The sequence below is a fragment of the Heliconius melpomene genome, chromosome 6 (assembly GCF_056956725.1).
Source record: "Heliconius melpomene rosina isolate 202511_hmr_F chromosome 6, ASM5695672v1, whole genome shotgun sequence".
Taxonomy (NCBI): domain Eukaryota; kingdom Metazoa; phylum Arthropoda; class Insecta; order Lepidoptera; family Nymphalidae; genus Heliconius; species Heliconius melpomene.
The window spans coordinates 6,708,932-6,730,105 of NC_140394.1; the positions used below are offsets into that span (position 1 = coordinate 6,708,932).

At 30.5% G+C, this 21,174-nt stretch overlaps 2 protein-coding genes across 4 annotated transcripts in view; both read right to left on the reverse strand.

Annotated features, from left to right (window-relative positions):
* Positions 1 to 1,214: 1,214 nt before the first annotated feature.
* LOC146538256 (uncharacterized) lies at positions 1,215 to 18,245 on the reverse strand. Its single transcript, XM_085186935.1, has 32 exons — positions 17,909 to 18,245; positions 17,773 to 17,836; positions 17,143 to 17,411; positions 16,700 to 16,835; positions 15,799 to 15,935; positions 15,326 to 15,430; positions 14,710 to 14,994; positions 14,317 to 14,504; positions 13,808 to 14,047; positions 13,608 to 13,729; positions 13,203 to 13,377; positions 12,017 to 12,852; positions 11,638 to 11,803; positions 11,102 to 11,240; positions 10,520 to 10,629; positions 9,882 to 10,058; positions 9,240 to 9,501; positions 8,636 to 8,867; positions 7,852 to 8,515; positions 7,308 to 7,439; positions 6,966 to 7,071; positions 6,046 to 6,219; positions 5,372 to 5,559; positions 4,855 to 5,004; positions 4,470 to 4,604; positions 3,906 to 4,060; positions 3,424 to 3,596; positions 3,140 to 3,294; positions 2,639 to 2,763; positions 2,212 to 2,306; positions 1,882 to 2,019; positions 1,215 to 1,361 (listed from the first exon to the last, which is right to left on the reverse strand). The coding sequence occupies exons 1-32, from the start codon at positions 18,086 to 18,088 to the stop codon at positions 1,320 to 1,322; spliced, it is 6,255 nt and encodes a 2,084-aa protein (XP_085043061.1). The 5' UTR covers positions 18,089 to 18,245; the 3' UTR covers positions 1,215 to 1,319.
* Positions 18,246 to 19,094: 849 nt separating this feature from the next.
* The window catches only part of LOC146538257 (uncharacterized), a 74,099-nt gene continuing 72,019 nt past the window's right edge, over positions 19,095 to 21,174 (reverse strand). For all 3 annotated transcript variants that reach the window (XM_085186425.1, XM_085186426.1, XM_085186424.1), the window contains 2 exons: positions 20,923 to 21,068; positions 19,095 to 20,705 (listed from right to left, as the gene is read on the reverse strand). In XM_085186425.1, coding sequence (XP_085042551.1) covers positions 20,683 to 20,705; positions 20,923 to 21,068 — 169 coding nt within the window. In that variant the 3' untranslated portion in view covers positions 19,095 to 20,682. The remainder of the gene's footprint in view (positions 20,706 to 20,922; positions 21,069 to 21,174) is intronic.

The window sequence follows — 21,174 nt, forward strand, 5'->3', positions numbered from 1 at the left end:
ATTTATATGACGAATGATCTACTTTGTACTTAAGTAAAAAAAAACTAAGTATAAATAATTAAATAATAGGCTTTAGTTTTCCACCACTGCCATTTGTATTACAACAAATAAGCAACGCTATCTGAATGTTATTGTATAATAATAAAAATGTATTTTATTTTTTCACTTAAGGTCTACTTTTGTTATAACGGTTGTGGGTTATAATCTCTCTAAGTAATATTTATCAATGTAAGCCTGTCAATTTTGTTATATTAAACGCGGTGGTAAATTCACTAGGTTTTTGTGAACTAGAATGCAGAGAGATATTTTCATGTTGTGTAAATGAAAAATGAAAAGTATCTTATGTTGTGCCTACTTTAGTTTAATAATAGTTTCTTCTATTTAATGTTTTTGTCTCTTGTATTTAATGTTTTATTTTAGAAAAGGCAATAAGTTTATAAATTAAAACATACATTTAAAATTAGATTTTTTTTACATTTATACAAAATCTGTTAGTTTTTTGAAGAAACATTTATTTATTTATTATATATTATTATATTTATATCTTTAATGGTATGATAAGGAAAGAAACATTTAAGATAATTTAAAATATTGGCTTCGCAGTCATATTTAAACGAGTATAATAAAATTGATTTTTACATGTTATGTGTGTAATATATTATTAATTATCGTTAGGCCGTCGTGGTGCAGTGGGATACTTATGACTGTGAAAGTGATATTTTGGTTGTTTTTCGTTCCCTGCTATGGTAAACAAGAAAGAAAAGAGAAAAACGGGAACATATAGTGCAAGGCTATCATGAGGAATTAACGTATCTAAGTAACAGATTTAACTATAAGATAAGACAATAATATAATATTGAAATGTTTAACACATTTTCATATATATGTAGGTATCTACGAGTACTACTAAGATCGAATAAAAATAGATATATTTTATTATATTTAAGCAATCATCAGTTTGTGATATGTAGCTGAATTATATTTTGGGAAATAATTTTGTCTGTATTATTTACGTGACGTTTTACTACTGATTTCTAATATATTCTACGACCATTGTCCTTTTCTATATACATATTTACTTATTAAATTATTGCTTTTTGTACTATTAGGTTATTACCAATATTTTTTTGTGCCTACCCCTTTGTATGTTAAGTGGGACAAATAATTTCTTTAACTAAATTAGTAAATATGAGTAAATAACGAACAAATAAAAATAGCTTGCAAATGTCATTTATATCTAAAACATTCTTATGAACATATAATATTATAATAATAATTTTTATTATTTAAATGTATTCTTCTTAAATGAGTGTTGTATGTTATTCGGTGAGCTCCTCCAAGCGTTCCCGTAAAAACATATTCTGGAAATAAAATTAATATTTTTTTAGCTTCACGCTGTATCGTGCATGTGGCAGAGTGGCAAAAGACTCTATTCTTAAGACACTCCGTCGAAAAGGACGATTCATTGGCGAAGCACGACGCTGCGCTTTATTGTTACGAAAAGGATGAAAATATAAATAATACTTTCCTCCGAACGGGAATCAAATCCGCAACCGTTGCGATTGCACTGACGATTACAGACAGATGTGTGTTAGCATAAAAAGATGGAGGCCGTCGTGGCGCAGGGCCACAAGCGTGCCACTGTTAACGCAACGTTTGTGGGTTCGTCTCCTACTCTAGGGAATGTAATATTTTTTTATATCATATTAATAACTTTATTTATCTTGATCTAGTTACGAGGTAAAGCGCGGCTTTGACTTCCGCTGCTCAACAGCCCCGAGAATTCGTAGCGTAAAGCTAAAATTTCAATTTATATTTTTATATATTTATACAAATTTTTATAATATAAATTGATATATTTATATAGTAAAAATTGATTACCTCCATAGACAGTCGATCGTTTTTCTCCATCGCCATGTTCAACATTTCTTTACATTTTTGTAGAAGCTCATCCTTTTCCAGTATACTCTTCTTGAGATTGGTTATTTCAGTACGGTACGATTCTTCATTACTTCTTGTCTAAGTATTTAAAAAAAACTTTATTAAAATTTGTAGTTAAAAAGCAAAATATAACGCCATACTTTAATGAACCTAGTCCGTGTAACATACAAATATTTGAAAGTTTTATGTTTAAAATTTTAACGATTAGCTATTATGTAACGATTATTGTGTATATAATAATATATAATTAAAAAAAACCTCAATTTATACCTTGTCTGTTCCACTTTTAGCGCTGCCGGGCCTCGAGTCACTTCGTCTATTGGAAGTCAAAGATTTTTGTTCAGCTTGAAGTTTGCTTACCAGACCTATAATACATAATAGTAATGTTACTACGTTTTATCAGTAGATTTCTATTTCTATTTTAACAAATAAGAAAAGATTATAGAAACTTACTTAATTATATAAAATTATTGCCTTGGAAGAGTTAGCTCTCATTTGGAAAAAAAATTAAAGTAATGTAACCGCGACTGTTGTGTGTTCGATTCCCGCTTGTCGGAATGGATTATTTTCATTTCCTAGCTCTGATAAAAAGACAAAGCAATCGAAGTCATAGGTCGTTTCGTTAGTTCTGCTTATCTGGTAACTAAATAAAAAAGGCGCAAAACTATTCATAAGAAGGTAAATATCATACAATTACCTCGTAAAGTAAGAACAGTGCGCTGTAGTTGCGCGACACGCTGCGGGGGCTCGTCGGCTGATGTCTCTAACGCACTGATTCTTATTGTCAACTGAGTATTTTCTTCTTTTAGCATATTACAATAGCTGTGTGGACAATAAAAATAACTATTAGAAAATGCTTTAATTTTTCCGCATAGAAGGTTAACAGGGAACCTAATGTTAAGACACTACTTTATCCACGCACTGCCTAATCTACGAGGCCCATTTTCGAGACACACATGTTAAGTCTAACTCAACACCACGTTTTGGCTTTTTACTAGAACGACGAATAGAAAATAAATAATCGTCTAAATGCGAATCGAACTCTCAACCGTCGCGTGTCCAGGCAGACGTTCTTCAAAAACATAGCTATGATAAAATTAGGCGAAAAGTGGTGAACGGAGTATTTTAACACTGGATTCCCTCTGCCTACCTGATGTGTTCGAGAAAGAAGTGGGGCTAAAAAATAACAACAACTCACTTTCTCCAGTACTCCAGTTCTGGTGCCATATCGTTCTTCATCGGTAATTTAATTTGAGCTTCGAGCAGAGTAGATTCCAGCTTTAGTATTTGTCCCTTAAGCGCAGTGATCTCCGCTAGGGATTTCTCATATTCGTTTACTAATGTTTCATTACCCTGAAAACACAATTATGACCATAGGTTACTAGCATACCAAGAGTGCTTTAACACTAGGTTTTCTCTGTTGTCCCTGCTACATACAGGAAGCTACAAGTTTGAATAAATATTATGAAATAAATACTGTACCCGTTCAGCAAGTTCGAGAGCAGCTATCCTACGTTGTTGAGCCTCCACGCGCGCGCACAGAGCACTATCAGATACTGGTGCTGGTGTCTCCGCCTCGCGACTACTTCTACGGCTCTCTTTCTCCGATGCCTCCGCGTCTTGCTTCTCTAGCGCTAGACGTTTCTCTTCTGTATCTTTTAATATATTTTAAAAAGTTTTTTTTCTAGTGCTAAACGTTTCTCTTCAGTATCTTTTAATATATTTTTAACATATTTTAAAATGTATTTTTTTTATAAAACGTCCACTTTGGCTTGTTTTAATAAGGGTTCGAATCCCACTACGTTTAAATACGTTTACTTACGTATGTACGTTACCTATTACTATTAAAAACATTGAATTGAATTGAATTCTTGATATATGGCGTTTCGAGCGTGCCAGTTGAACACAATTCATTTCGCCAATGTCACGTTGTTATTAAAAACATAGTATGTTATTAGACTTACGTTTGTCATCATTAAGTTTTGTAAGTAAAATGCGTTTTTCCTTTTCAAGTCTGGTTATAGCTGACTTGGCCAGGTTCAGGTTTGATTCTAATTTGTTAACCTCTTGGCATTTCTCTTCATAACGTGCTTGCCATCTTTCTGAGGCTTGTTGTGCTCTAAACAACATTACGAAAAAATATATATATTAGTGGCTTCGTGGACATCGTCTAAAAACAACAAGCTATGTCGAAATTCCTATACGTTTGTGAAGACGTATTTTTTTATTTCTAAAAACCAAAGAGAATTCCAATATATCCTGACAAGAGGAATAGATTATTATCATTTCCCCATTCCGATAATATAAATAGAAGCGTTCAGATCCGCCATCGTCGGTGAGTCGTGGTCGCCATTAAGTTTGCTATGGCTGGCTATGTAGACGAGATTTTAGGATTTTTCGTAATATTAATCATCAATAGTTGGAAAAATCATAAAATAGTCCATCGTTCCTACTTCCCGAGTGAACAATGCACATATGAGCAGTACGCCTAACTTCAAGTCTGCCACGACTCGTCGACCGTACTGTACCTTTTGCACTTGTCCCACAACGCAAGCGAGGAGGTGGCGTCGCGGCGTGCGGCCGCCAGCTGCGCTTGAAGCGAAGCTATTTTGCTTTGCAATGCTGTTGTTTCCGCCGATGGGAGCTTGTTGCCGCTTGTGCTTCTGTACAGTTACAAATAGGAATTGTTCAGAATAATATTATGCTATTTTTTTCGGCAAGTAATATGTATATAAATAAGTCAAAGACTTAGCAGAAGACGTATAAATAACAATAATAATAATTTAGTTTTTCACTTGTTCAATTCTTATATTTGTTGTGTAATGAGTTAAGTAGTTAGGGGGGAATATAAAAATAATTAAAAGGCTACAGTATCTACCCGAGACCTAACTCGGGATAGAACAAAAAACTTACATACGAAACACTTGATTCTTCAGATTCTGTGCATCTAAACGGGACCGTCTCTCGCGCGCCGCTGTCGCCTTGATCTGCCGACGTAGTATGGCGTTCTGCTTACTCATTAGTTGCTTCTCTCTGCGAAGCCGTTCTATTACTGGTTCTTGCCTGAAATTATTGTATATTTTTCTATGATATATGAAATTAATAACATTTTTAAAATTAAAAAGCCCGTTTTCAGGTTGTTTCATGAAAACTATTTGTGGATTAACAGCAACTGTAGTAATAGTAACTTATAACTATGAAAGTTATTATGCATCTATTTATTTTTACTTAGTAAAATAAAAAAATAACAATAAGTACATTTTGATTTATTTCATTTATATAATCGCCATAAACTGCATTACAGTATATATGTTTATTTAATTTTATAAATAAATTTTAGAGGCCGTTGTGGCACAGGCGTGAAACTAAACGCGATGGTTGTGAGTTCGATTTTCATTTTTCACATTTCTCTTTAGTGTATAACAAATACCAAATAGCAGTAGAAGTGCATGGCATCCTCAAATCTTCCTGGCTATCATTGAAATCGACGGACGACTCGCACTTCAGTTCCAATCTATCCGATTGCTGGTCACTCAGTTCTTCCACTTCAACAATGGCGGACAGGTCGAAGCTTGGATCGTTTATTGTTAGCATAGTTTGCATGTTTAACATTTGTGACTGGAATAATAAGTTATTAATTAAATAATAAATAATGTTTTAGCTTCACGCTTCACGAGAAGGAATATAGTGTTAAGACACTCTGTCCCCCATTTTCTGTCGAATTTTCGCAAATTCTCTGCGTGTTGAGGAGCAAAGTTGTCTTCTTCGCAGAATAACGAAAAGAAAATACTAGAATAGCCACACTTTGGACTTGTGCTGTAATAGATTTATAGCCAGATATTATTACTAGATTAAGCTAGTATATAATACAGTAGAAAGTCGAATAACTAATAACTATTAAATAACTAATAACAATTAGTTCTAATTGTTATTAGGCATTCGGATAATCGAAAATCCAGATAATCGATGAAGAAAAGCGGGTTTTGTGCATATATAGAACTTTATGTTTATTAAGACATTATTAAGAGATAATGTTTTAAAGTTTTAAATTATTAATAGATGAGGCTTAAATAATCGAATCTCTATCGTATTTCCATTTGTTACCTTAAGATTATTAATAATAGATCTCAGTTGTTCTATATGACCATCCTTCTCGGTTATTTGCTTCATATGTAAGGTCTTTTGTTCAGTGAGCCGTGCTCTCAGCTCCATGTATTCACGTTGTGTTTCATTTAACTGTGACAACCAATGCTGGTTTTCCGCTTTATACGATTCCATCTGTTAGCGAGAAAATATGCATTTCTTTGAGTAAAAACCAATATTGGTCGTCGTAGCTCACGTACCACTTATTTCTTCATTCTGGTTCAAGACAAAGCACGGCGTTGAGTTTCGCCACTTAGCATGCAATGTCTCGAAAATAAGCGATGCGTGCGGAACGGAGTGTCTTTACACTAGATAGGAAATTAAATAAAAAATCAATGTACCTGAATTCGAATTGCTAAATATTAATGATAATAATAGTTAAGATATAGATAACAATAGCTAAGATTCAATATTATTTATAATAAATAACACAGGTTTAATTAATGTATTTATAAAGTCATTTCTGCAACTCAATAAGAAATGCTTTAATATGCCCGAGAGCGTAATAGAGTAAATAAAGACAAGTAATCTATTGAACTATAAAATGTACATATGTATGCAAAATGTCTATTATATAACAGCAACTATTTATGATAGCATTATTTCATCTATACTAATATTATTAAACTTAAGTTTGTTAGGTCGATCGCGCTAACTTCAAGTTCGAATGGAAAAGAAAAAATATTTTGGAGTCTATTTATCGAGGAATAATTTAGTCCATTTTACATTACGTAAATTTTTCGTTAATTTGCCGACAGATACCTCGTTCACCTAAAGGTGTCATGTGTCATACACGACTCTTAGATATTTCCACTTCACCACCACCAGGGGCCTAGCCGCAGGAAAAAGCTAATAAAATAATATTTTATTATTTTAAGTACCTCATGATTGTGCCTTTCCTTTATTTGAGCACTCAATTGTTCCATTTTAATCAATCTCTCAGTAGCCAAGTTCTTCCAACGTTCCATCTCGCTTTGTTGACTTTTACTAAAAATATTTACTTTTTAATTAAAATATTTTCAGAAAACGTATGAAATATTATTGATCGTAGCGGTGGTCAAGCCCGCTCCTGTTTGTAACCGTCCATGATATGATTCGCAAACTCAAGTTGTTTTACACAATTTCTAAAAATTATTTACTATTTTCAGCAACGTAACACTTTAAAAAATAAAAAAATAAAAACAATTAAAACATATAATATTTTGTAAAACTTTGACACTAACAATTCCGCTTCACACGAATCCAAATCACTTTTCAGTTTAAAACATTTGTCTTCTAATTCACAAATTTTCAATGTGTACTTATTGCTTGTTTCTTTGACATCATCACTGGAGGTAATCACTTCGTGTCCTTCACTATAATAAAAAAAACATAAGGCTATATATGTATATAACATGATTTTCATCTTAAACGCGTGGATGATTGATTACTTGAGATATAAAATTTACACCTAAAATTGATAGGTATTCTGTACTATAATATTTTAATTTATTTTTGTAGCTTCACGCTGTTTACCTGCCTGCTGCTCTTAAATTGGTTAAAGAGAGACAAAACTGTCAATTTAAAAAAAAAACATTGGTGTTTGTTCTATTATATTGATAAATGTCACAATTTCTTCAAAAAACCAGTTTCTTTATAAAAATATATATTATAAAGAAATGGTTTTTTTAATAACAATTTATAAGATTACAAAAATAACACCTCGATTTAAACTGACATACTTACCAAATTCTTGTTTGTATTTTCAACAAGGTATAGATTACTTACTTATCTAATTTGGCTTGCATTGCTTTTAGTTTCGTTTGCATGTCCTTTAGAGATTTTGAATAATCGTTACGTTCCTTTATTAATAACTGTTTATATTCGTCTATTATTACATTTTTTTCTTTTTCTATTCTTTTTAATTCTTCTACAAGAGATTGATTTTCTTCATTTAACGTATCATTTATTTTATTAATTTCAGTTTGCTGACTTAATTTTAAGTTTTGTGCTTCTTTTTTTAGTAAGCTATTTAAATCTTCTAATTTTTTTAAACCTTCCTCTTTTTGGTCATTTGAATCTTTTAATTTTTTAATAATTACACTTGTTTTTTCTTTATCTTTAGTCATATTTTCAGCAATTTGTTTGTATTGTTCGGATATTGATGATATATCTTTTATTATTTTATCTTTTTGTTTTATATCGCTTAATAATTTTTCTATGTGATTTTTTAGTTCTTTCATACTAAAGTCAGTGTCGGTTTGTGTATATTTTATGTCCGTCTTTATAAAGTTTAATGTTTGTGTTTGACGATTTTCTATTTTCTCTTTATTTATTGTTTGAGGTTTTTGATTAATGTCATCATTACAATCATCTTGATGTATTTTTTCCATATTTTTCTTTAATAATTTCACATCTGTTTTCGGATGAGATAATGTAAGCGTCCGATTTCCTTAAAATAAAAAAAATGTGGTAGTATAATTTTAAAAATATAAATTTAGGATAAAAGTAAAATGTCGATATTAATATGAGTAAATATATATGTACGAATAAATAAAGTATTTGAGTTTACCTTTGCTACTAGAATCATCATCTGAAATAACATCTTCTATTTCTATATCATTATTTTGGTGATTTTGTTTTTGATAACTATGTGCTGGAGAATTGTTTAATTTAAAGCCTTGATTAAATAATAATAAAGTTTTTTCTAGAAAACTGCAACGTTCCAATAGCTTTTTATGGGTTTGATCAAATGATAACAGATTCTTTTTATAATGTTCCATTTCAAGTTTTTGAGTTTCTTCCTAAAACGTTGTATTCTAATTATTACATATTTTTTTGCGTCGCGCTACTTTGCAGGCGCATGTGGCAGGATTGGCAGAGAATCTGAGAACATATTGTCATAACGCTCCGTTCTTCATGAAGACGCTTTGTGCTCAACTTTTCATTGGGCCATTTCATGTTGAGTGACGGAACTAAACGCCTCGCTTTGTCTCGTTACCAGAGCAAGGAAATGAAAATATTAACTATGTAATTTCCCCGAATCGGAATCGAACGCATTGCCATCACGTTTACACACAAGTCACGTCATACGCTTACGTCCCTGCGTCACGACGACTTCAAAATATTACATATATTTAATAATGAAGTAAAATTAACACAACAAAATATATTACAGTTATTATATTCTTCATTTTGTGAGGACAAACATCGTCATCTTCAAAACATTTTCCCGATGAGAGATCTAGTAATTGATTGTAAATAGTATGTTTAGTCATTAGATCTGATCGTAAATTCTCAATTTCAATTAGCTTTTCTTCAACATCACAAGATTTTCTATGATAGTCTTCTATTTTTTCGAGAAGGGTTTCAATAGATATTATTGGCAAGCTTCCCTGATACTGTTGCCTTAGAACGTCTAAAATTTCTGTTAATTTCCTAAAGTAAAACAATACATTATATATGTATAAAGCTTTATGATAGTAAGAAAATAGTTTTAATGTGTTAATATATTTTGAAAATAATTTTAATGTGATAACGTGTTAGTTAATATTGGGCGAACAATCTGTTCCCCCAATATTTGAGACATTGCGAGTGGTGCAACTTAACACCGCGTTTTGTCTTCTTACAAGGGTGAGAAAATAAAAATAATTTATTTCCGTGTATGAGAATCGAATCCACAATAACCAGACACTTGCTGCTGCACCATGATGGTTTCAACATAAAAAAAACATACGTACGGTGGTAACGTTCATCTTTAAAGATATAAACCTACGTACATATTATATTAACTACATATATTTGTTAAAATATTATACCTGATTTTTGTTTCATATCTATTCGCGTAAATATCAAATACATTTTGTCGGTTCATCAGTATCTCTTCCGTCTCGGCCCTTAGATGTTTTTCTTTACTTAATGCAATTTTAAGTTCGTTTAGTCTTTCTTGGCTCTCTGAAGCTTGCATTTGCGAAAGAAGAAGTTCACTACTCAACCTTAACATAGTTTTTATGCAAAAAATATAATTATTTACTACATTTATTCTATCTAGATATATTTGTAATTTAAACTATGTATATAAATATAAATCTTCTTTGGAAAAGGGAGCCGTGGTGAAGATATCACAACAAAATAATATGGTGGCCTATTCCAAATTTTTATATCCTCACTCTGTGTCCTACATATAGCAGGGTAGATAGGGGAACTGAGTGTTAAGACACTTCGTTGTCCACTTTCCGACGAAATCTCGAGGCATTGCGAGTTGAGTGGCAGAACATAACGCCGCGCTTTGCCTAGATACCAGAGCGAAGAAATAGAAATATTAACGTAAATAAATATTTCATTTCCTCGAGTCGAGATCGAACCCACAACCGTCGCGTTTCAGTCACACCCACCTGCGTACCCTGCCGTGTGCTGGATACAGTGTGAAGTTGATTTAAATTAAAGTTATTTATACCTGGCAATAACTGCTTTATTATCACCCGCTGATTGCAGATCGAGTATTTGATGTCTTAACATACTGACTTCTAATTCATTATTTAATTCTTTGTGCTGGTATGACTGTAACTAAAAATTATAATAATTAGTCTTATAGGAATACTAGCGAACCAGTTAGGGCTTTGCCCGCTTTAACTTCAATTCCTCGCTCTTTTGAAAAGAAAAATTGCAACATAGTCACGTAAATAATCACCCTATTTGTATTTATGCGTGGGGGATGAAATGTCCTACTAGTTTACTGAGGGAGTCTAGTGTTAAGACACTCCGTTCTCCACTTACCTCCACAAATTTTCCAGGCACTGCGTGTTGAGTGGCGAAACTTAACGTCGGGCTTTTGCCTTGGCGCGAGAGCGAATAAATTAAAATATTGATAAATAATAATTAATTTTCTAGAGTAGGGATCGAACCCACAACCGTCGCGTTACAGTCGCACCCTTGTGGGCGCGCCTGCACTACAGCGGCCCTACTTATATATTTATTAACTGAAATACAATTTAAATATGTATCAAATAAAAATAGTAATAAAAATGAATTTACCTACCTGTAAACGAACTGTATCTAGTTGATTTTGTACATCTTGATATTGTTCCTTAAATATGTTATTGCTTTCATTTATTTTTTTTATTTGTTCTTTCATACTATTAATATCTTCATTTGATTCTGAATAAATAATTTTATTCCTAAAAATATTTGAAATTATTATAATTTTTACAGTGTATGAGACCATATGAGTTTGGTGTAGTGCAGGAGTACAAGTGTACGACTGTAAACGTAATATTTTCATGTCCTCACTCTGGTAACGAGGCAAAGCTTGACGTTGAGTTCCATCACTTACCATGCAAATACCTCTAGATTTAGGCGGAGAGTAAGGGACGGGAGAGCCTTAATGAGAATTGCGGTTTGAGTGGCGGTTAACGCCATGCCTTGTCTTCTTACCAGAACAAGGCAATTAAAATAGTTCATTGCACCAAATAGGAATCGAGATCACAAACGTCGCATTTAAAACCGAATACTATTCAAATGCGCAAAGACGACTTCAATAATATAATTATTTAAAAAAATACATAAAAACGTTACGTTATTTCTGCTTGCAAAATTTGGAGCTGCTCAATTTTTATTTGTAATTTCTCTATCTCGATATTTTTGTTCTCAAGTTCAACGCATATTTGTTTTAATTGTTTCTGAAGTACAGATTGCTCGATTTCAATTAAAATCTTATCTGCACCAACGTTAAGAGATTTTGCTGTAACAAATATATATATTATTTTTATTATTTATTTAGTTTCAAGTTGTATCCCGCAAATAGCAGGATATGCGGAGGGCACCACCACTTTTTTGAGTGAAGGCCGCGCGTCTCGTTACCTGAACGAGGAAATTAAAATGCTTAATTCATTGAGTGGGAATCGAACCCCCATGAACCCGCTCATAAAATAAATAAATTTAAAAAAAATCTTACATATATTTTGTGCATCATCATGGAAACGTCGGATCAAATCCATTTTATCTTCTTCTAAGCGTTTATTTAAATCTACTGAGTTTATTAATGTATTAGTGTTTACTTCAGCTACATTTTTATATTTAACAATGAGTTCGTTTAAGGCATCATTTTGTTTCAGAAATAAGTCCATTGGTATAGAATTACGTAGTTTATCCGTTAAATTAATTATAGAAAGGATTAGTTTTTGAATTTTTCTTTCATATGCTGACATTTTAATCATTTTTTCCTTTTTACATTCTAATAATTCATTTTTTATATTTTCATTTATTGTTCTAATTTGTTTATACGATTCTTCTAGATAATTATATTTTCGATTTGAAAAGCTTAATTTGGGCACATTTAATAGCCCCGGTGATTGGTTACTAGTATCATCTTCATTTTCTTCTAATTGTGACCGAAGATTTTCTATTTCTGCTTTATAATGTTCTTCTTTTATCGAATAATTATTAATTTCATCTGAACTTGTGATTACTAACGATGTAAACTTTTCGAAAAGTAATGAAAATTTATTTTCAAAATAATGTAGAGCTTGTTTGTATTGGCTTTCAAATAAAATGTTTGCTTTTGTGATAATATTTTGTATTTCATTATTATCTTTGATATCGCTTTTTTCATCTATATTTAACATCCAAGATCCAAATTCACCGATACTTATATCAGTGGTGCTTGAAGTTTTATCTTCTGTAGGTATTTTTATTGTTGTTTTTGTTTTTATTTCTTGTAATTTATTTTCTAATTCTAGAGATTTTTGCTCTTGTTTGGATAGTTTGTCCAAAATTTGATATGTTTCCTTCCTACAAATGTTTTAATTTTACTTACATAACTAATATATGTTTAAGAAAGCTATTTATTAATTTTAAAAAAAATAGATACAATAAAAAATTATACCCTAATAAGCAATCGGAAAATGTTAGCTTTAGTATTAAAATTAAATTAAATGATTTATAAATTTTAATGCATTTGTTTACAAGAGCAACGTAACGTTACAGCAGAACAACATGACGCATACATTTCCGTCAAAATCGTGCGAAATAAAATTAAAATGCATTTTCATGGCGATTGGATACTGTCGATTGAATATTTTATAATGGTTTATTAGGACCATAGAATTTTTATAAACGGGTGTAATATTTCATTAGCTTACCTAGATTCGTGTAAAGCGTTCATCAAAGCGTCTTTACCGCCTAATGCAGCTTTTAATTCCATAACAGTCTTCATATGCGGTGAAAACCAACCCGCGGCTTTACGCACTTCCATTGAGTTAAGTAGCGCTTCTAAAGTTGGACATTCCATTAAAAGAACGCCAGAACTTGATGTACCTATAAGAGGAAAAAAAGTTTAATTTATTATCTGGTAAAGTTTTTAAATAAAAAATTGAAAAACATAAAAATAATCAATAATTTTATTATTTTTATGCTTTTCAATTTTTAACATATTATACAAGTATAAAATTGATGTATTTTTTTATAAGTACATGTATTTTTGTAATTTACAAAAACAATTGTAGTTATCATAATTATATTTATTAAATAATAAAATATATACATACTGTCTTTCAAAAAATTTAAGATATCAGTAAGGCCATTTCTAAGACCCTCATTTTCCTCAATGATGGCTTGAATTTGTTCCGTATTGAAATTATTATTAATTTCAATATTGTTTTGTTCAAATCTGTAAAATATTACATTAAGTTTAAAAGTTAAAAATAAATAATTTTATAATTTAAAATAATGAAAGAGGACCACTAACTTGTCTTCAATTTCAACATTATTAAATTTCTCTACATCAATGTTTGCCTGTCTAATTATAGTCTTTAATTTCAAAATTTTCTCGTCCTTATCACGGTTTTCTAGTTCCACTGAAATTAATTTATTTTCATATTCTAATATTTTTTTAGCTATTTTATTATTTTCTTTTTCCAGAGTCATAATTTTCTTCAGAATTCCATAGGTCTCAATTTTTTCATCTGCAGGTATTTGAAGTCGTTCCCTAAAATAATAAATAATATTTTTTAATAAAACTTCAATGGACGACAGCATGGGGGCCTGATTTATTAATCTTGCTCTGGTAACAAGACAAAGCGCAGCGTTAAGTTCCGTCACACAAACCATATAAACGGAAAGTATGTTTTCTCCCAATTTTCGAAACAGGAGCGGTGTCGTAACACTAAATTCTATTTACTCGGATGTATCTACAGAGTGATACTAAAAAAAAACAAAGTACTCATTTATTATATATATTAAATCTCTATGCCTTACCTCATTGTTTCATTTTCTAATTGCAAGTAATTTACTCGTTCCTTTAATTGATTCACTTCCTGTACTAGGCTCTTAATTCCCTCGTCTTTTAATTTCAAATTTTTCTTTTTATTCTTTATACTTTCTATTAAGGAGTTTATACCATCGTCTGACTTTATTAGTTGTAATTGTGAATTTATTTCTGCAATCTATCATGTATGTATTTTTGAAAATTCGATAATTACTTATTGCTAATATTTATAATGGGCTTAATATCAGATATTAAAATGAAAAAGAAGATAGTATTACTCCTATTTGTATTATTCATATTTTTTCAGATATTAACGTAGATATTTTTTAAATGGAAGATAATTTTGTTAAAAACCATATCGAAAAAATAAAAACAACTATAACCTCTTGTTCTCTAGCTGCTATCATTTCTTCTGATTTTTGAAGATCTTCATATAAGCTTTGAACTTTATTCTTAAGTTTAATTATCATTTGTTTTTCTTTCCCATCATCACTAATATTCTTTTGTTCTAACACTGAATCAGGTATTTCTTCAATAACTGCCTTCAGTTGTTTATTTTCGCTTTTTAAAACTTGTATTAAATTTGCAGATTGTAACATTTGCTCAGATGCTTCAGTTAATTTTTCTTGTAACTCTTTTATTTTATATTCTTCTTGAGATGATTTCTTCTTTCATAATAGAATATATTAGTGAGACATTATAAAATATATTCCTTTAATTAATTCCTACAATTCCTTTAATTAATTCCTACAATTCCTTTAATTTAATGCTTCATCCTCATAAACTACACAATATTGTTTATGTGACGCATGGGTACAGAGTGTGCCTGTAAACGCGACAGGTTGTGGGTTCAGTCCTCATTCCAGGAAAAGAAATATTTATTTAAATTTATATGTTCATTTTTTCGCTCTGCTGTCTGTTTATTAAAATTATTAACTATAATAAAATTAGTATTAATATTATAGAAAGAGAGAAAGTGAAAATTGTATATTTTCTTACTTTTGGGGATGTAATAAATTTCGGAAGATTCGTCAAATTTTCTTTTAACTCAGAGTTTTCTTGTGACAAACGTTCAATTTCAATTTTATGAGTTTTAAGTGAACTCTGTAAATTATACAAAAAAATAATGCAATTTGACATAGAATAAATCGCTTTTTAAAGTTGCACATTGCTAGATTCTCTTCGTCTCTGTACCGACCGGTGAGACGGTCGTGAAGTGGGACACACAGCGTGTGACCTGAATTCGTCAATGTTGTGGCCTCAATTCCCACTCAGGAAAATTAATTGTTAGATATTTTCATCTTCTTCGTTCTGGTAACGATACAAGCGCGGCGTTGAGTTCCGCCACTCAACAAGAATTGTTTCAAAATTTTGGCGGAAAGTGAGGAACAGAGTGTTTTAATATTAAGTTCCCTCTGGCAACCCTGCTATGGTGTAGAGTAGTTAAGCTAAAAAAGAAAATGTAAGAAAACCCTTAGCTGCTGCAGTTTAGTTCTTATATCTTCTTCGATTTTTTCATATTTCATATCTTTATTGTTAACTTCTCCTTTTAATTTTTCTACTTCAACTACCAAATTCGCTTTTTCTTGTTCGATAGCACCAAGAACTTCTGTGGAGTAGGCTTACAAATTGTCAATAAGTCAAATTTATAGAAAAAGTATATTAATAATTATTTATTATTAATATACTACATCATTTAAGTAATATATAAAATGTTGTAAAGAAATTAGCTTCACGCTGTATCCCGCATACAGCAGGGTAGGTAGAGGGAACCTCGTGTTAAGACACTCCATTCCCCACTGTACATAGAGTTCTGCAGTCATTACGTGTTGAGTGGCGGAACTCAACACCGCGCTTAGCCTCGACACCAGAGACAAATCCGTAGTCGAGGAATAAATAAACATATTAATTCCTCGAGTAGGGATCGAACCCACAATCAGTCGATTTTGCAGCACATTTTGTGCCCGTGCACCACGACTGGACTCGAAAAAATAATGTAATAAATATGGTTTTATTAATTTCACATAGTGTAAAAGCATTCTCTTCCCCACGCACCTCTTACTTTTGGATATTGCGTGGTGGGTGATACTGAAATCGGCACAGTGGAGAATTGGAAAAAAAATATGTTTAAATTATAGTCAATTTGTTATTATTATGATTATTTAGTAATGAAAAATGCTGAAATAGTTTGTAGAATGTAATATAAACAAAAGATACAGGGTGGAGTTGGGAAAAGGAGTATCTTAACTATAGGTACCCTCTGCCCGCTATGAGATATATTGGCGATACAAAAATAAGAAATTAATTTCACAATATAAAAAGCTTAAACATTATTTTAAATGTAATGAATATTATATTATTATTTTGTGTAACCTTTTAATTTAGAGTTGTCTTTGTTTAAAGCAAACAATTGTTCAGTCAAATTTTCGATCAAAACAGTGGATTCCTTCAGTTTTTCCTTAAAAATAGTCAATTTTTCCCTCAAAATTGTATTTTCCTCTTCCAGGACCTAATAAATATAAAATATATTTGTATAATTTTCATTAGTATTATTCAATGATCCATTGATACACTTACTACAAAAGAATACAATTTAAATATGTAGTTGTTCTTTTAATTTTATTTTTTAGTTCTGAGGCCATTGTGGCACTGTGTTGCAGTGTCTGATTGTAAATGCACTTGGGAGAATAAATTACCTAAAGCAAGGATAAATTTTATGAATTAATAAGAAAAATCAACTTTACTAATGAAGTTAGTAAACACTAGTTTTCCTATGCATATTCTGATGAAATGTGAAAATAAAAATGAAATATTACTTTGACATCATGTAAAAGCTTCCTTATATGCTTATTTTTCTTAGTTATCTCGCCTTCTAATTGCGCTATAGCATTTATTTCAGATAGTGTATTACGACTTGATTCACTACTTTGTTCTTCAAAGTTAATCTTTTCATATTTAATTTTACGTCCCTCCAGTTCAGCAATATCAGTGTATAGTTGTTCTAAGATATCTTTGTTAGCTTTTATAACTTCTTCTTGGTGTGTGATTGCTTCTAAAACACTTTCGGAGTTCTTGGTGGGAGAATCTTAAAGAAAATTAAATTATATTTAAACTTTCATGTTTGTCATAACAGATTATGATTTGATTCCTGTACGTGGGAATGATTATATTTAAATCAATTTCACGTTTCTTGCAGAGAAACCTTGCCATTGAGTTCCACCATTGACATCTAGTAAACGGGATGCTGAGTGTATTGGATAAAAAAACATAAATTGATTTAATAATTATTTTAAATAACACTATAAATTTATTTTAAATAACATTTACCAGATAACAATTGTGAACACATTTAATTTCTATTATACGAAGAATGATTTAAAATTATGGTATATTTTTTTATGTGTTATATGTTGTATATAAATAACTTTACTGTGTCAATAAGTTACCTGTTATAGTACTTCTGTCCTTTGTTTTGATTTTTCTTTTTGATTTTCCAATTAAGCCATTTACCTATTGTTAAAGAAAAAAAATGTTTTATTCATATATTATAACGAGAAATAAATATATAATTGCAAATTATACTTGTTCTGTTTTGTATTTTAAAACATCTTGAGCCAGCTTAAATAGAATTTTCAAGTCGGTAAAATTAAGTTCAATATCATCAGTGTCCATCCAAGATAAGTTTTCGCATAATTTTTCTTTTTCGGCTTGCTTTAAATCTTTTTGTGAAAATTTTAATATTTCTTTCCAATCAGTCTCCATTTTAGGTATTGTGTTATAAAATAAGTAAGACCAAAGTTTTTAACAATGCTTATAGTGAGCTGTAGTGACAAAGTTAGTTTGTAGTTTTGTGTTGCTAAGCAGCAAAGTTTTACCTTTAAACACGTAATATTACGAATTTTCTTGTATAACTCTTCTATAGAGTGTAATATTTCTAATTTTACCAAAGGAAAGCAATTTACAATACTAATATAGTAGTTTAATGTTATAAATTACTATACTAGATTAAATCTACGTAATTTTAAAGGAAAATATAAATTAAAAATCCCGCCCATTGCATTGCTATGTCAAATGTCACTTGTACGTCATATAACTGCCAAAAATGAATGGTAAACCATAAACAAAATGTCAGTTCTGTTATATTTGCTATTTTATGACTTTTAGGCGTGCCAGATGAGACCAGCTTACTTCGCTAATGTCACATAGAGCGGCGAAGGTACGATTCAGGCAGGTGATTTAAATATAGAGGAAGGTATAATTAAAAAAATGGATATAAAAATGGTCGAATTAGATAAACAAAAAGTGTTATTGATACTATGTATGTCTTTTTTGTCAATATAATAAAAGTAAACCAATTTATTTTTCATTATTGTTTTTTTTTATTCATAGATTGAAATTAAAAAAAAAACAATAAATCTCTTTCACAGTGTGAATAAAAATATTCCGCATATAGGAGGGTAATGAGAGAGAACCTACTGTTAAGACAATCTATTTCCCGAGAGCGAAAAAATAAAAATATTGATGATACATCTATTTTATAACCGTCGCGTTACATTCCTGTGCCCCAGCGAGCGCCACGATGGCCTCAAATTGACTGAATTAAATTTGCTTTATAATAAAAATATCCATCAGTGAAAAAAACTTGGAATATACTACATAATATTCATATGTTTTAAAGCTTTAATTTACACATTAAACATTTTTAAATTGTAAAAGCAATATTTGTATTCTATATGAATGTATTGAATAAGGTAATAAAAACACGACATTTATAGAAAGTTTATATTATTAGATGTGATGACATTGAACAATAGCAGTAAATGTTACATTGCACGTCGGTGTCAACAAATAAACGTTTGTGCTCTAAAAATAAATTAACAAAATTAAAACAATATAATTGTTAAAAATAAAATATTTTTTATAAATAAAGCAATACATAGGGCGAGAGGACTTTACTTTGGTAAATAATAATAGAATAAAAGGCAACATTAGAAAAATCTTTAACGAGCCAAGCTAAACATTTACGCCTATCATTACACAATTCTCATAAGTAAGTATATATTCGAATTCCTTTATATTAGATATATCTTATTTTAAATTAAGCATACAAAATAGTATTGTCAACGTTGTCAATATATTACTCGCCCTATATACATCAATCTTTGAATAGTTATGAGTATTTACTTGTACGTTACACCTAAGTTAATGCGGTAACTAATAAAACACGGTGGCTAATGAATAGTGTATATAAATGTTATTGTTAGCTATATGTATATATATATATATATATATATATATATATAATTATTAATCGATAAATGTCGATAAACTGTGACGTTATTCTGCCAATACATACAAAATATCGAATTTTTGTATGTATTTGTAAGGGAAAAATTTAAAGAAATCGAACTATAATAGATCAAAGTTTCACTTTTGTCTATGCCATTTTCGAAACACATTTTAGGTTACCTATTCATTTCATTATAAATATTCGGGAAAATATATGAACTATCAGGTTTAGTAGTCACGACTGGCTACATTCTTTTAAAAAGTTACTTTTAAAAGAAGAGCTCCGAGCTCCATCTCACACACGTAAATAAATAACTATAACTAATAAATGACTTTACATTTTTATTTTATACAATTATACAACACCATAAATACTCTTTGGGCGTTAAAAAAACTTTGGGTTGGTTTTTGTATACAAGGTACCTACATCTTTCCATTTCTGAACGATAAAGCAAATTAATCAAGTACCCTTCCTACTTATAGTATTTGTAAAAAGTATGTACTGAAGCTCAAAATTGATTAATATACAACATGTATGCTATAAAAGGATACAAAAGTCATGGTTTACAATTTGGTAACATTTAGACATCTATTAATTGTTAGTACACAATCAAAATCTCAAGACATTTAAGTCTACCATCTATTATACGACCTTATGGATCTATTGGGGAACAGCGATTTCCAATTTTAAATATTAAGCCGGTAAAAAAGAATACATCAATTCCCAATTTATGTGGCGTTTAAATCTTGACTGGAGTTCAAGCCCTGTATTTGAAACCTATCCTGCTCTAACGTGTCATATTAGAAAGAGACAGCTTTATTTTAAATAATCTATATAAATTATAATTACAAATTTATTTCAATTTTATAATAACACAATGAATAATAAAGGTAAATTTCGTATTGTTAAACAAATAACCAAATTTCAAAGTAGGATATACTTCTATAATCTAGCTCTCTCTTTCACATATGCGATAGAACGTTTGTAGAAGCGGGACAGATATCTACCGCGTGCGTCGTGCGCACAGCGCGGCGCTGCGCAGGCGCCGCAGCAGCGTGTGGCGCTATCAAATACGCTCCACATAGTTACCTGAAATATACAAATATATTTTTTAATCAAATTGCAATTGAAAATAAATAAAATTATGTTTAATTTGAGGAGGAAACAACAACATAGTTTAGTAGCAATAAAATAAATACTAGAGCCACTGATTAAATGTTTTAATAGAATGGATAAGTATATATGTATAATTATAATAAATAGTAATTAAACACAATCATCTATATTAAATATTGAATATATATACCGGGGAAAGTTCCGAATCGCCCGGTCCTTTGGCTCGAACCCACGTACCAACCGTCGTCGCACTTTTCTAACACGTACACTGTATCGCCTTCATTTAATTCTAATTCATCAGGATTTTGCGGACGATATTTATACATAGCGCGGTATCTGTAAATATTTCAAATAAAATAATAATATTAATAAACTAATATAAATAATCAGAATCTATCAACACAAGGAAAGATCTAAAAATATTTAGTTACAAGATAAATCT